The sequence below is a fragment of the Myotis daubentonii genome, chromosome X (assembly GCF_963259705.1).
Source record: "Myotis daubentonii chromosome X, mMyoDau2.1, whole genome shotgun sequence".
Taxonomy (NCBI): Eukaryota; Metazoa; Chordata; class Mammalia; order Chiroptera; family Vespertilionidae; genus Myotis; species Myotis daubentonii.
Genome location: NC_081861.1, coordinates 21503312 through 21517903, shown reverse-complemented (window position 1 = coordinate 21517903; position 14592 = coordinate 21503312). Strand labels below are relative to the sequence as shown.

Below are 14592 nucleotides of genomic sequence, written 5' to 3'. Positions count from 1 at the left end.
GTGCCCGCAACCAAGGTACATGCCCTTGACCGGAATTGAACCTGGGACCCTTGAGTCTTCAGGCCGCCACTCTATCAACTGAGCCAAACCGGTCAGGGCTGCTGGGAGTTTTTTTTTTATTTATTTTGTTTTTGCTTTTATTAGTACTGCTTCTATTTCATCAGTCATTATTGGCCTCTTCAGGTTTTCTGATCCTTCCTGATTCAGTTTTGGGAGATTGCATTTTTCTAGGAATTTGGCCATTGCATCCACATTGTCCAGCTCATTGGCATATAGTTGTTCATAGTATTTTCTTATAATCCTTTGTATTTCTTCGGTGTCCATGCTTACTCCTCCCATTTCGTTTCTGATTTTCTTTATTTTGGTCTTATCTCTTTTTCTTGATGCGTCTGGCTAATGGGTCATCAATTTTGTTTATCTTTGCAAAGAACCAGCTCTTAGTTTCATTGATTTTTTTTGTCTCTATGTTGTTTATTTCTGCTCTAACCTTTATTATTTCCCTCCTTCTACTTACTCTGGGATTTTCTTATTGTTCTCTTTCTAGTTCTTTCAGTTGTAGGGTTAAATAGTTTATTGCTGATTTTTCTTGTTTTTTGAGATATGCCTGTAGTGCTATAAATGTCCTTCTCAAGACTGCTTTTGCTGTTTCCCAGAGATTTGGGGTTGTTATGGTTTCATTTTCATTTGTTTCCAGGTAGTTTTTTATTTTTTCTTGATCTCATTGGTAACCTATTTGTTGTTTAATAACATGCTATTTAGCCTCCATGTGTTTGAATATTTTTGAGTGGTTTTACTGTAGTTGATTTCTAATTTCACTCCACTGTGATTTAAGAAGATGCTTGATATGATTTCAGTCTTCTTCAACGTGTAGAGACTTGTTCTGTGTCCTAACATGTGGTCTCTCTTTGTGAATGATCTTTCTGCACTTGAGAAGAATGTATATTCTTCTGCTTTAGGGTGAGATGTTCTATTAATGTCAATTAAATCCATCTGATCCAGCGTCTCCTTCAGAGTCACTGTTTCATTGTTAAGTTTTTGTCAGGAAGATCTATCCAGTGAAGTGAGCAGGGTGTTAAAATCTCCTAGTATGGTGCCCTAACCGGTTTGGCTCGGTGGATAGAGCGTCAGCCTGCGGACTGAAGGGTCCCAGGTTCGATTCCAGTCAAGGGCATGTACCTTGGTTGTGGGCACATTCCCAGTAGGGAGTGTGCAGGAGGCAGCTGATTGATGTTTCTCTCTCATCGATGTTTCTAACTCTCTATCCCTCTCCCTTCCTCTCTGTAAAAATATCAATAAAATATAAAAAAATGTCCTAGTATGGCTGTATTGTTGTTGATCTCTCCGTTAAAGTCATCTAGAAGTTTTTTAAAATATATTTAGGTGCTCCTATATTGGGTGTATATATGTTTACCAGGGTTATATCCTCTTGTTGGATTGATCCCTTTAGTATTGTGTAGTGAACTTTGTTGTCTCTTGTGATGGCTTTCATTTAGAAGTCTATTTTGTTGGATATGAATATTTCTTTTCCATTTGCATGGAAAATTTTTTCATCCCTTCACTCTCATCATGTGTGTGTCTTGTCCTGAGGTGGGTCTCTTGTAGACAGCATATAGTTGGTCATGTTTTTATATCCATTCAGCTACCCTATGCATTTTGATTGGAGTATTTTATCCATTTACATTTAGGGTTATTATTGATAGGTACTTATTTATTGCCATTTTAATTCTGTATGCCTAGGTTTCTCTCTCTGTTTCTTCTCATCACAGCAGCCCCTTTATCATTTCTTGTAATGCTGTCTTGGTGGTGATATACTCTTTTAGTCTTTTTTTTTTGTCTGGGAAGCTCTTTACCTGACCATCTATTTTGAATGATAACCTTGCTGGATATAGTAATCTTGGTTTAGATCCTTGCTTTCCATTACCTTGAGTATGTCATGCCATTCCCTTCTGGCCTGATGAAAAATCAGTGTCAGCCTTATGGGAACTCCTTTGTAGGTAACAGTTTGCTTTTCTCTTGCTGCCTTTAAGATTCTCTCTTTGTCTTTAATTTTTGTCATTTTAATTATGATGTGCCTGGGCATGGTCCTATTTGGGTTCTTCTTGCTTGGGGTTCTCTGTGCCTCCTGAACTTGAGTGACTTTTTCCTTTACCAGATTATGGAAGTTTTCTGCCATTATTTCTTAAAAATGCTCTCTCCCTTTTTCCCTTTCTGCCTCTTCTGGCACACCTGTTATTCTGATATTGTTACATTTCATGTTGTCCCACAGCTCCCTTAAGCTGTCCTCCTATTCTTTAATTGTTTTTTCTTTTTAGTTCTCTGATTTTTTTCAAACCTGTCTTCTAATTTCTTCCAACGTGTTCTTTATTTGTGTTATGTCATTCTTTATTTCTGTTTTCATAGTTGCTATATCTTTTCTCATGCTATTGAGCATCCTTACCATCATTACTCTGAACTCTGTTTCAGATAAATTTCTTATTTCTGCTTCATTTATATCTTCTTGTGGTGAATTCTCTACTTCTCTCATTTGGGGATTGTTTCTTTGTCTCCTCATTTTGGTTGTCTGTTTGGGTTTGTGACTATGTATTAGGTAGATCCTCTATGCCCTCAATTTTTAGTTCAGGACAGTGTCAAATGCTTATTTCTGACTAATTAGGTCAGCAAAGACTCAAAGCTTTCAGAGACTGCCTCTGCGTACAGACTGATAGTACATACAGTTCTCAGGTTACGTTGGACTCAATGTACATCATTTTGTGGTTATGTCGCCATCTCCTATTTATTTATAAAAAAAATAGCTCTGTCATTTCTATGTGTGTACATATGTGTTTTATGTTTTTTATTATTTATTTACCACAAGTAAAGGTCAGGAATTGTTATCTTTCTTTTAATTTTTTGTTTTTGTTTTTTATCATTTCACTTCATTACTGCTGTGTATGTGCTCCATGTGAGTGATGTAGGTGCTTATGTAGGTGGGTTCTGACTTATGGTGAAAATCGAGTTATGTTTCGCAGAAGGAACGGATCTCCGAATTTACCCAAGGACCTACTGTATTCCAATTTGAATTGCCCCTAGGCAATTGTCCTCAAGTGAGGCCAGAGTTTTTTCAACTGGGTGGGGCAGTTGCTTTTGCCTGGAGGCTAATTGTTATTTTTAGTCTCTTAAGTGGCCTCAGAGTAAGGTTTTTTTCAACAGGGTGGGTCAAACTATCTTTCCTCCAGGCAAGGCAAATGTCTGTATTCGGAAGATGTCCTCCTCTGCATGAGGGAATGACTCAGCACAGGAAAATGGGGGAGGGGGGGATATATGCTTTCTGAGCCCTAACTCCTGTGTCCCCAGTCCGGCTTCTACTCACACAGCTCCAGTCCACTCTGCCCTCCCTCTGCTGTAGCACAAGGTGGCTCCACAAGGAATTCTGTGCTTTGGCCCTTTAAGAGGGCGCCTGAATTTCAAGCCATCTCTCCCTGGCAGACAGCAACGCTGCTGCTTTTCACAGCCAGATATTATGTGGGTACCCTTCTCAGTTCTGGTCCTCTCTGTTGGTGGCCCAGTTTGGGGATTAGACCCCAGAGCTCTCAGTGGCAACCCCCCATAGCTGAGATATCTCTCTAGAACTTCAGTTGCTGTCTGTGGGCACCCAGCCAGCCCTTTCATGCCTCTGCCCCTCCTACCAGTCTCTATTCGGTCTCCACTTTTGGTCCTCAGGTATCAGGGTTCTCTCCAATGAGTCTTCCATTGATTATTCAGGAAGTTTTTCTGTATTTTAGTTGTAATTCCAGTTTGTTCCTGGGAGCGTGTCCATGCAGCATCCACTTACTCTCCAAAGTACTCATTTTTAAAATGAGTTCTGAGCGTAGTTGCTACCATAAGAGTGTTTGTTTGTTTCTTTTGTAGGTTGAATCTAGGTTTTCAGTAATTAAAAAGTTTATTTAGTTGTCCTTTTGGTAATGGTTTGCCATTTTCCACCTACCCTCCCTCCCACTTAGAAGGGATTTTTGGTGGAGGTGGATAAAAACATAATAAGCCTTATTAAAGGCAGCTTGGAGATAGTTGTAGGAAATCATTGAACAGAAAGGCAGGATACACAAGTTCTAGTTCACTGATTCTGGCATTAACAAGTGCAACCTTGGCATATTCGTGTCACTCTGGGTCTCAGTTTCCCTTTATGTAAAATGAGGGTGCATGCTGTACTAGATGATTTCTGAAGACTCTTCCTGCTCAAACAGCGTAGGTTAGGAAAAATGCATTTGAGTTTGAAGTAGCACCTGCTATGTGCAGCAGCCTCTAGAACTTGACAATTTGCCTCCCAAACACCTACAATAGCTACTTTATCGAGATATAATTCAACCATAAAATTCATCCACATACAAGTCAATGGTTTTTAGTATATTCAAAGAATTGTGCAACCCTCATCACAATTGATTTTAGAACATTTTAATCATCCCCCAAAGAAACCCTGTACCCAGTTGCAGTTATTCCCCATTACTTCTCCAATTCCTCCAGCCATAGGGAAACACTAATCTACTTCTGTTTCTATGGATTTGCCTATTCTGGGCATTACCATAAATGGAATTATAGAATATGTGCTCCTTGGTGACTGCATAATGTTTTCAAGTTTCATCTGTGTTGTAGTATGTATCAGTACTTCATTTTTTTAAAAAAAATAAATTTACTTCTTAGAACAGTTATATATTTACCAAAAATTGGGAAGATACTTACAGAGTGTTCCCATATATTGTTATACCCAGTTTCCCTAATTATTAACATCTTTCATTAGTATGGTACAACCATTACATTAATGAACTAATATTAATATATTATTTCTAAACTCTATATTTTATTCAGATTTTCTTAAAATCCTTTTACTGCTCCAACATCCTATCTAGAATACTACATTACATTTACATTATATATAGTAGTCATGTCTCCTTAGGCTACTCTTGACTATGACAGTTTCTCAGGCTTTCCTGTTTTTTTATGACCTTGATAATTTTGAGGGATGCTGGTCAAATATTTTGTAAAATGTCCCTCAATTGGAATTTGTCTGATGTTTGTCTCTTGACTAGACAGACTGACTATGGGTTTGGGGAAGGAAGACCACAAAGAAAAAATGTCATTTTTATTGTAGAATATCAAGGGTACATACTATCAACATGACTTATCACTGTTGATGTTGACCTCACTGACATAGTGTTTGTCAAGTTTCTCCTCTGCAAACTTACTCATTTCCCTCTTTCCTTGCTATTCTCTTCATTAGGTAGTCACTATGAATAGCCCATACTATAAGAAGCCAGAGTATTTATATAAATTATTTATATTTCTTCTACACAGAAGATTTGTCTATTCTCCCCTCATTTATGTATTTATTTAATTGTTTATTTCAGTGTGAATGCATAGATATTTATTGTATACTTTGGGTTATAATCCCATACTAATTTATTCATTTTGTTACTCAAATTGTTCCCAATTTGATCATTGGAGCTCTTTTAGTTGGCACCTGTGTCCCTTTGGCACAGCCCCATAATTTCACGTGTTCCTTCCTTTCATTTTTCCTTGCCTTTTTTCTTACCTTTTCTTATTTCTGGCACTACAGGATGTTCCAGGCTCATTCTGTATATTTCTGGTCCCTGTCCTAGAATAGCCCTGTTTCCTTTTATTGAAGAATGATATTAGAAACTAAGATCTGGATGCTGTGTGTGCGCATTGCTTTGGGGATAAGATTGCTTCATATATACTAACCTGTATATAAACAAGTACTCAATTTCTTTTCACTGAAGAATAATATTCCAATGTATGGATATATCACATTTTATTTATTCTTAATAAGTTAATATACAATTATGTTGTTTCGACTTTTTTGCTATTACGAATAATGCTGCTATGAACATTAGTGTACAAATATTTGTGTGGACATTTGTTTTTATTTTTCTTGGTTATTCTTACTACTAGAATTTCTGGGTCATATGGTCAGTGTTTAACCTTTTGAGGAACTGCCATACTATATTCTAAAGTGGCTTTACTATTTTACATTCCCACTAGCACTGTATAAATATTACATTTTTTCCACATCCTCATCAATGCTTGTTATTGCATACTTAAAAATTATTATTATAGTCATCCTAGTTGAAGTAAAGTAGTTTTGATTTGCATTTCTCTGATGACTAATGATGTTGAGCATTTTTTTATGTGCTTGTTGACCATTTGTATATTCTCCTTGGAAAAATTCTGACTCAAGTTTTTTGCTCATTTTTAATAGGATACATTGTTATTATTATTATTATTACGTTGTAAGCCTTTACATATGAGCCTCTTATAAGATATATGATTTGTGTATATTTTTCCTATTCCATGAGTTGTCTCTTCACTTCCTTCATGATGTATGTCCTTTGAAGCAAAAAAGTCTAATTTTGACAAAGTCCTATTTATCTATTTTTAAATTTTGTGTTTTTGCTTGTGGTCTCATATGGTTTGGTCCTTTTTAATTGTGATGTTTTATTTTGCTTGCTTTCTAGCAAGAGAAACATTGCTTGTGATGATGGAAATTACAGAATCTGACCAGAGAGCATTAGCTCCTCCCTGAAGAATCATCAGATGTTGCTAAGAAAGGGGACCATCACAGCTAATACATACTACATAATGGCTTTGTGCCTGAAACTATGCACAGGTCTGAAAATATTGTGGTTGCATATTTTTGAGAACCTAATATGGAATAAGTATTGCTGAAAAAATCAGACACAGACTTTGTCCTTATGGAACTCACAATACTAGATGAGAGACCAACAATAGGCAGAATCACATAAGTAAACATAAAATGACCACTGAGATCAGTGCTGTGAAAAGGTACCCAGTGCTATGAGAGCTTATTACAAGGAGATTTGTCCTATTCTGAAGGTGGGCATCATGGAAGACTTCCCCAAAGTGATGCTTGAACTGAGATCTTCAGGAAGACACTGAAGTATTTGTTGGGAAGAGCTTGGGAAAGAACAATCCAAGAAAGGGGGACAACAAATTCAAAAACCTCGAGGCAGGAAAGAAACAATGTATTTTTTTATAATAAATTTTATTAATTGTCAGGAAATCTGTGTTTGATGCGTGGATCTGGGGAAATTCCGCTGATGTAAACTAAGACATGTACTGTGCAAAATAATCTTTATCTGAGACAATTACTGAACTTTAAATTGTATTTAGATATGAAACCTTAGGAGCCATAACATATTTAGCAAACATTTATCAAATAAATTCTTGCTGGTGTTGAGATAAGGAAGAATAAAAGTGCAAGGAGTTGAGCCCAGAGAGATGGGAGGAGCTGGATCAAGCACAGCTTTGGAGCAGTTGGGAGATTTTCCCAAGAGCAATAAAAAGTAGCCACTAGAAGGTTAATAAGAAGGGAAGTAACAATGATAGGTTTTATGTTTGCAAAGTAGAGGGAACGCTATAGGAAGAATAGTTGGTTGGGAGCAGGTAGGAAGCCATGATAGTGGTCCAGCAGAAAAGGCTGAGGATGGTGATGATGGTGTTGATGGGGAGAAGGGACATAGCATATTATGTTTCATTCAGCTGGTGGTGGGTGCTCACCTAGCCCCTCCTCCTCCTGTCCTGGGACCCAACCCCTGGGCTTGTTCTCCCCTCCCCATCCCAAGAGGGCAATGAGGGTTACTCAAGCCCCTGGGTTTACTAGTTAGTATGTGCCTTCTGGGTCCTTAGTGGCCACTGCTTCCCGCTGTTGATCTTGGCTCCTAAAGAGGTCTTTTTCTTCAGTGAGTGGGTCTGAAGAATGATGGAGCCCTCACTAATCTGCTCCTGCTCCTGCTTGCTGAAGAGGGCACTTGGCCGAAGAGGCTGGTGTTACTCTAGTGTGCTTGTCCTACTTGCGTTCACTGTCCAGGCTGAGGAAAGCTGAAGGATTACTGCTCCCGTGGCTCCCTGCTCCCCACTTGCCCCAAAACAAATGAAGGGAAAGCTGGAACTTTTCTTTCACAAGGAGACACATTTTTCTGTCTTTGTGATAGGGAGGGAATATATTTTTTTAAATGCCTTTTCTGGTGATAACAGAAATATAATCTTATCAGAGAAAATTGAAAAGTACAAGAATATATAAGGAAGACTAACCAGTATTCATAATACTACCCTGAATTTTTGCATAGATTTAGTCATACCTACTTATTTTTAAATAGGTCATACATACTGAATATACTTTTGTGTATCTCACTCTTTTCACTTTGTGGTTTAAGCATTTCCCTATGTCATTAAAATCTCTCCACACACAATTTTTAATCTGCAAAGTATTCTTTTTTGAAAACAATATTTTGCATAATGTTTTCCTATTTGGGTTGTGTGTAACTTTTACCATTATAGGGAGGTCTGTGATGAGTGTCTTTGTTTATAAATCTCTTCCTTCATTTTGGGTGGCCTCTCCCCCTCTGAATATCTAGAAGGGGGATTAGTAAGGGGAGTTGTGTAGACCTGACAGGAAAGAAAATCTCTATGTAGGATAATTCCCACCAAACGGTAACTCCACTCCTGTTAGTGGAAAGATAAAAGATAGGGGCTGGTGTTTTCCACTTTGTAAGACCCTATGCTCTCCACATCACTTCATTGTTCACCAAGCGGTGGCTACTAGGTGTCTGTGTTAGGAATTATCTCTTTTCTTCAGAGACCTGCGGGATTGTGAGCTTGAGAGGCAACTAAAACTGGATTTCATCCATTTCTCTTCATCTTGTGGTGCAACAGAAAGCCCTCCATGCCTGTGCTGCCATAGAGCCAGTTAAGCAACCTTGAGCATTGCCATTTTTTTCCTTAGGGGCCAGTTTCTTCATATGTACAACAAGGGAGAGGAGTGTTTGGGTGTGACCAGATTTTGTTAGTGTTGATACTTAAGCAGCAGAACCCTTATTTCAAATTAAAAACCTTACAAGAACCCTAATCTGTAAAAGAGATTAAGGAGCAGTTCAGTTGTCCTGGGAGAGGTGTGTAAAGAAGTGTGTGTGTGTGTGTGTGTGTGTGTGTGTGTGTGTGTGTGTACACGCACGCGCTCTGGTTTGAAAACTTTGGCCTAGAGGATAGAAGTTTCACCCCAGTTCAGTTCATTTCCCTTTCCTATTGCTAAAGTTTTTTTAAAAAATTGTCTTTCATCTATATTTAAATCCTCCAAATGTGCTGATTGATGAAATCTTTTCTCTTACAGACAATTTGGAAATCAGACAAAGTGGAGCACAAAGCCATGGATGTTTAGAGAGGGAGTGAGCAGTATGTGAGACTGCTGAAAGGGTGACCCTGGCACTTCTAAGAAGGCAACCACACAATGGACTCTTCCAAAGAAGCAGTGTCAGTTTATCCCAGTCGCCACCGCCCCCTCAGTGGGTCGGAATTGCTTGTTTTCACCCTCCCTTTCCTGGAGTCATTTCAAATCAAACTTGTGTCCACAATTGCTAGAAATTTGAACCCAGAGTAACCTACAAACAGGTACTTTATTGAGACCCAAACACTGTGAAAGATGAATAGGGGAGTGAATATGACAAGAGAGTTTCCTCCAGACCCTGGGACACTGGAGTACGGGGAGGAGGTTGAGGCTCAGCATCCTGACAGTCTGTTCAGTTAGTTCCAATCTAGGCAGCACGGACCAGCCTGGAGGGACCGAAGTCTGTGGGAAAAGAGGGAGTAGAGCAGAGGTCTTGCCTGAGCTCAGCAGGGACACAGCAGGCCAGGAAGGAGCTTTGGGGTGGAGGGCAATGGGCTGTAATCTGTAATTCACCGACAGAAGCCCTCCCACCCCTTGCTTCACAGTGTGAGGTGGGGTGCTGTAGGTGAGGGGAAGAAGGTGCCAGTGTCCTCTGAGGAGGGATGGCGCTACTTTTCCTGGGAGACCGGACTTCGGACTTCTCTCCTAGAGGCATAGTAAGCTTAGTCTTCAGGATCCTCAGTGATGTGTAAAAAGCTGGAACGACCCCTGAAGTTGTTGAAAGCCCCTACCCCTCCCCCTGAAACCCGCCCCAGCCAGCAGGTGAAAGGCTGGCCCGCACAAAGAAGCCGGTTGAAAATGTGGAATTCGAACCAATTTACGGGAGATTCTGTCGCCCAGATTCCCAGCAGACCTCAAGCAAACAAACCTGTAGCCAGAAGTAGATGAGGTTAAAAACAGTGCACCAGGCCAAGCTTATTGGAAAGTCCTAGTTTAGTTATACTGGGATAGCGAAGTAACAGGATTAAAGGGATTAAGGAAATCACCTCAAACAGCTGAGAAGGCAGTAAAAAAACACTGGTTCTATTTGTTTTCTTCCTAGACTCCATACAGATACACTGGGGCCGTGTGGCCAGAGCGAAACGAAAGGGCTTTCAGGGGACACAGCGGCATGGCCAAGGGTCAGGGACTGGGGGAAGTCGGTGGGGGAGGAGTAGAAAGTGGGCTCCTGGTTTGGAATGAGAGGGAGCCTCTTTTAGAAAATAAGTATGTGGACTGGGTTGACAAGTCAAAAAGAAAAAGCCATTCAGAGAGTTTTAGAGATCCTTTAGGTCTTTTTTTTTTTTTAGAGATCTAACATGCACTTTGCAAAACCAAACCTTATGTTCTTTGAATGCTGGTTCTCCAGCTTCTGCCACCACGGTTGAAATATATTTATTTCCTCATAGGGATTCCTGTAATCTATTTATTTCTAATAAGATAATTGAGATTTCTGAAGGGTTTTCGTTTTCAGCTTGGCTCTAGTGTCTTCCCGCCCCAGTGCACAAAGGTAAAGGTACCCCTTTTTTTGCTGGTTCCATTGGCCTCTCAGAGCTATCAACAAGTGCTTGGCCGCGGGAGGTTCGCTTTAGACAAACTACTTTCTCCTCAGAGTTTCAGTTGAAAATATTGGCAGCCGCTGTGTTTGGTTTACCAGTAGTTAAAAAATAAACCATTTCAGATCACTCATTGTCCCCCAGGTGCCTCCCACCCCCAGGACAGGACCACGGTTGTAATATCCACCCCGCACCTAAAGTTTCAGGCTCACAAAATTATCAGGACTCCATTATGTTGGTTATAAAATTTATTGATCTCTCATTTAAGAATTAAGAGTAAACCCTTGAAAAACATGAAACAAAATAGCCCCTTCCCCACAACACAAACGAAATCTGAAAACATTATCGCGACAAAGTATCAAATATTGATCACGGCAGAAATCACAACGCAACAAACTAAATGCGGACTGGACAAGCTGCCTGTGGCCAAGGACTGCGATGCGGGAGACACACGCACACCTGGCTATAAATTAACATTGGATTTAGCTGCCGCGCCCCTCCGCGTGGTCAGCCCCCCAAAAGCCCAGGAGGAAAACGGATGCAACGCGACTGGAGGAGGGGAGGTTGCAGGTTTCAGGTCAGCTTCACCCGCGAGTACGAGTACAGTTTCTCCCATTCACTCACTCCATGACTAACAGCAAACTAAGGAGACAACATTTTCAAATGCAACCGGAAAACCCGGGAACCCCGGAGGATTGGGGGGGGGGGCTGCTTTTTCTTTGCGAACATCACAGCGATTCCAGCCTACAAAAGGGGAGGAAAGGGCAGTCGAGCTCTAGAAAGTCCTAGCTTAGCTGCTCCGGACTTCTTTTGCTTTTGTACAAAACCGGACAGCTATGGCAAAACTTTCTGTCCTCCCCTTCACAGGTACAAGGCAACAGACCCAGGCAAGCAAAGCTAAACAACAAGGCGTCCCAACTCGGGGGGTGCGGGGTGGGGTGGGGGTGCAGGGTCGGCGAGCGCAGGGCGGCGCTCAGATGTGGGTCAGCGGCACGGTTCCGTTGACGGCAGTCCCCGCGCCCTGGTAGTGCTGGTGTACGGTGTGCAGGCGGCCGCCTGGCAGCGGCGAAGCAGCGTCAGCCGCGTCCCCGCCGGGTGGCAGGTACATGCTTATCATGTCGCGCAGGTCTCCGAGGCACGCGCGCTGCGAGTGCGAGGTGATGGCGGGTGGAGGTGAGCTGGGCTCCGTCTTCACCACCGTGCCCATGGGGCCCAGGCTCATGGCGGCGGCGGCCGCGGCCGCGGCGGCGGCGGTGGCGGGCTGCTGCCCGTAGGCGGCGGCGGCGGCGGCGGCGGCTGAGGGCGCCATGCCCCCGTAGCCCGAGGCGGCCGCGGCGGCCGCGGCGGCGTTCATGTAGCTCTGGGCCCCTGGGGGCATCATGGGGCTGTACTGCAGGCCTGCCATGTCGTAGCGGTGCATCTGAGGCAACGCGGGCGGCGGCGGGCTGCTCATGGTGGCCGGCTGCGCGTAGCCCAGCTGCTCCTGCACCAGCGAGTACGCGCCGTTGGCCCATCCGTTCACGTGTGTGTACGTGTCCAGGCGCTGGCCCACGCCCACCGGGCTGCTGGCGGCGGCCGCCGCGGCGGCGGCTGCGGCGGCGGCTGCGGCGGCGCCGGGGGGCAGGAGGCCACCCGGCAAGGAGTACTTGTCCTTCTTGAGCAAAGTCTTGGTCTTGCGGCGCGGCCGGTACTTATAGTCCGGGTACTCTTTCATGTGCACAGCGCGCAGTCGCTTGGCCTCGTCGATGAACGGCCGCTTCTCGGCGTCGGTCAGCAGTTTCCAGTCGGCGCCCAAGCGCTTGCTGATCTCAGAGTTGTGCATCTTGGGGTTCTCCAAGGCCATCTTGCGCCGCTGCCCGCGGGACCACACCATGAAGGCGTTCATGGGCCTTTTCACGCGGTCCTGATCACTGCCCCCTCCACCGCCGCTCGCGCCGCCACCGCTGCCTCCGCCTGCGTTCGCGCCGCTGGCTGTGTTCGAGCTACTCTTGCCTGCACCGCCCGGGGCTGTGGGGCCACCAGCTCCTGTCCCTGGAGTGGATGGCCCCACGGGGTTCTTGAGTTCAGTCTCCAGCAGGCTGTACATGGCCGGAGCGGGAAGAAGGTGCGCCAGAGTGGCGGGAGGAGAAGGCGCTCCCGGGGCTGGAGCGGCCACGGTGAAAAGGCCTGGGGGCTCCGTCGGAGGGGCACTTGGGGGCCGGTGGGCCAGCGGGTCGGGAGGGAAGGATAGGCTTGCTGAAGCGCTCCGCGCCAGGTCTACAGGAACCCGCAGGCCACTCTCACCTGATGCTTTGCCAGGAGCTGGTCGCATTCGCTGTCTGGCCGGGCACTCGCCAGGCCTCTTATATACCTGCTCTGATTCCCCTAGGGTTGGGCTCGGTCCGCCCCTCGCCTGCGGGAGCCCCCGTGATTGACAGGTTTGCAGTGATGCACTCTGGCCAATCACCACGGAGCCCCCGATCGTCCCCCACAGGAAAAAAAGTTCGGGGAGCCCTTTCGTTCACCTCCACGCCCCTCTTGGGCCCGGTGACGTGATGAGAGTTATTCGGGAGGCGGGAGTCTCGGAGAGCCACTCAGAGACCACCAATTAGGGTCTCAAAAAGTTTGAAAGAACGAAACTCTAGGAGGTGACAGAGGGGGAGGGGACGCACGAGCAGGATTGGGGGGAGAGGGGGCAAAAGGGCGCCCATGGGGTTCAATCAACAATTTTGCAGCCCTATCCGGGACCACCGGTGCCCGGGGCCACCTTGCAAAACTTTGCGCAATCTGCGCAAAGGTCCTCAAACCGCTTCTGGTGCCAGCGCTTGGACACTGGGCATCGCCAACATCCTGGCGGGCTTGGGGCTCAGGGTGCAAGCGAGCTACGCTGGGCTGTGGCTCCGAGAAGCCCTCGCTGGAATCAGCCCCTGTCCAAGAGGACAGAGCAGGGGTCCGGGACCCGTGCGCGGGAGACAAGCTTCGGGACGGCGGAGCGCACAGGCGCGAAGGTTGGTTGTGAATGAGAGCAGACAGCTGCACACGCAGAGCCCAGGCGCTCACGGGCAGTGGTGTGGGTGGGGGCAGAGGGGGTATACTGGCTTTGGCTCTCTCGCTCCAGGCCCCCGCTTAGCGGCCCCTTTTTGTCTCTGCTCTCTGGCCATTTCGGTTTTCCAGTCCGATGCCCCTGAGGGGGAGGGTCAGGCCCCTTGGAAAATCCGTTTTCATGGCAACACCGAGCCTCTCCAAGTGAAAGAAAAGTTTCTTGGAGGGGTGGGAGGGGGGGACGGTGGCCGGAGAGGAGCCGAGGCGGTCCTCGAGCGGACCACAGGGCCCCTCCACTGGCCGCGCACCTGCCAGGACCACTGAGTGCTGCTGTCGCCGCGCAGCCGCGCCACCTCCCCGGGAAGCGGACTCTGCTAACGGATTCCATCCTTCTCCTTGTTTGTTTTACAGCCTTCCTGACCGGAACTACCAGACTCGGAGCGGGACACTCACTCGTTTGTGGGGTTGTCTGCCAAAAAGTATTTGCCCAGAAACCCGGCTGCAGGGAGAGGGAACCCCAACAATCGCCTTTGCCAACCCAAGCGAGTGGCAAGCGTTTGAAACTCCCGGAGCAGCCCCAGGCGATGGGTGGAAAGGAGAAACCAGCCGGGCAGAAGTGGCAGAGACTGAAATAAGGTGTCCGTGCATGTGGGCGTCCCGCCCCCGCCCCAGCCTGTGGAAAGGTGGGGAACTAAAAAGAAAGACTTAAATCCAAAGTGTGAAACAGAAACAAAACCCCAGGCTTTTAGTGTCTTCGCGCTAATGCAAGACCAGGCGATCCTCCACCGCCTGCCTTCATGCCAC

At 45.3% G+C, this 14592-nt stretch overlaps 1 protein-coding gene across 1 annotated transcript; it reads right to left on the bottom strand.

Moving 5' to 3' along the window:
• Window positions 1-11740: 11740 nt before the first annotated feature.
• Window positions 11741-13078, bottom strand: SOX3 (SRY-box transcription factor 3). Its single transcript, XM_059679716.1, has one exon. It carries the CDS (start codon window positions 13076-13078, stop codon window positions 11741-11743), a length of 1338 nt encoding a protein of 445 aa, XP_059535699.1.
• Between the last annotated feature and the right edge of the window lie 1514 nt (window positions 13079-14592).

What these genes read in the sequence shown, in the direction of transcription:
- SOX3 (XM_059679716.1), bottom strand. Translation starts at nt 13,078, where the DNA reads ATGCGACCAGCTCCTGGCAAAGCATCAGGTGAGAGTGGCCTGCGGGTT.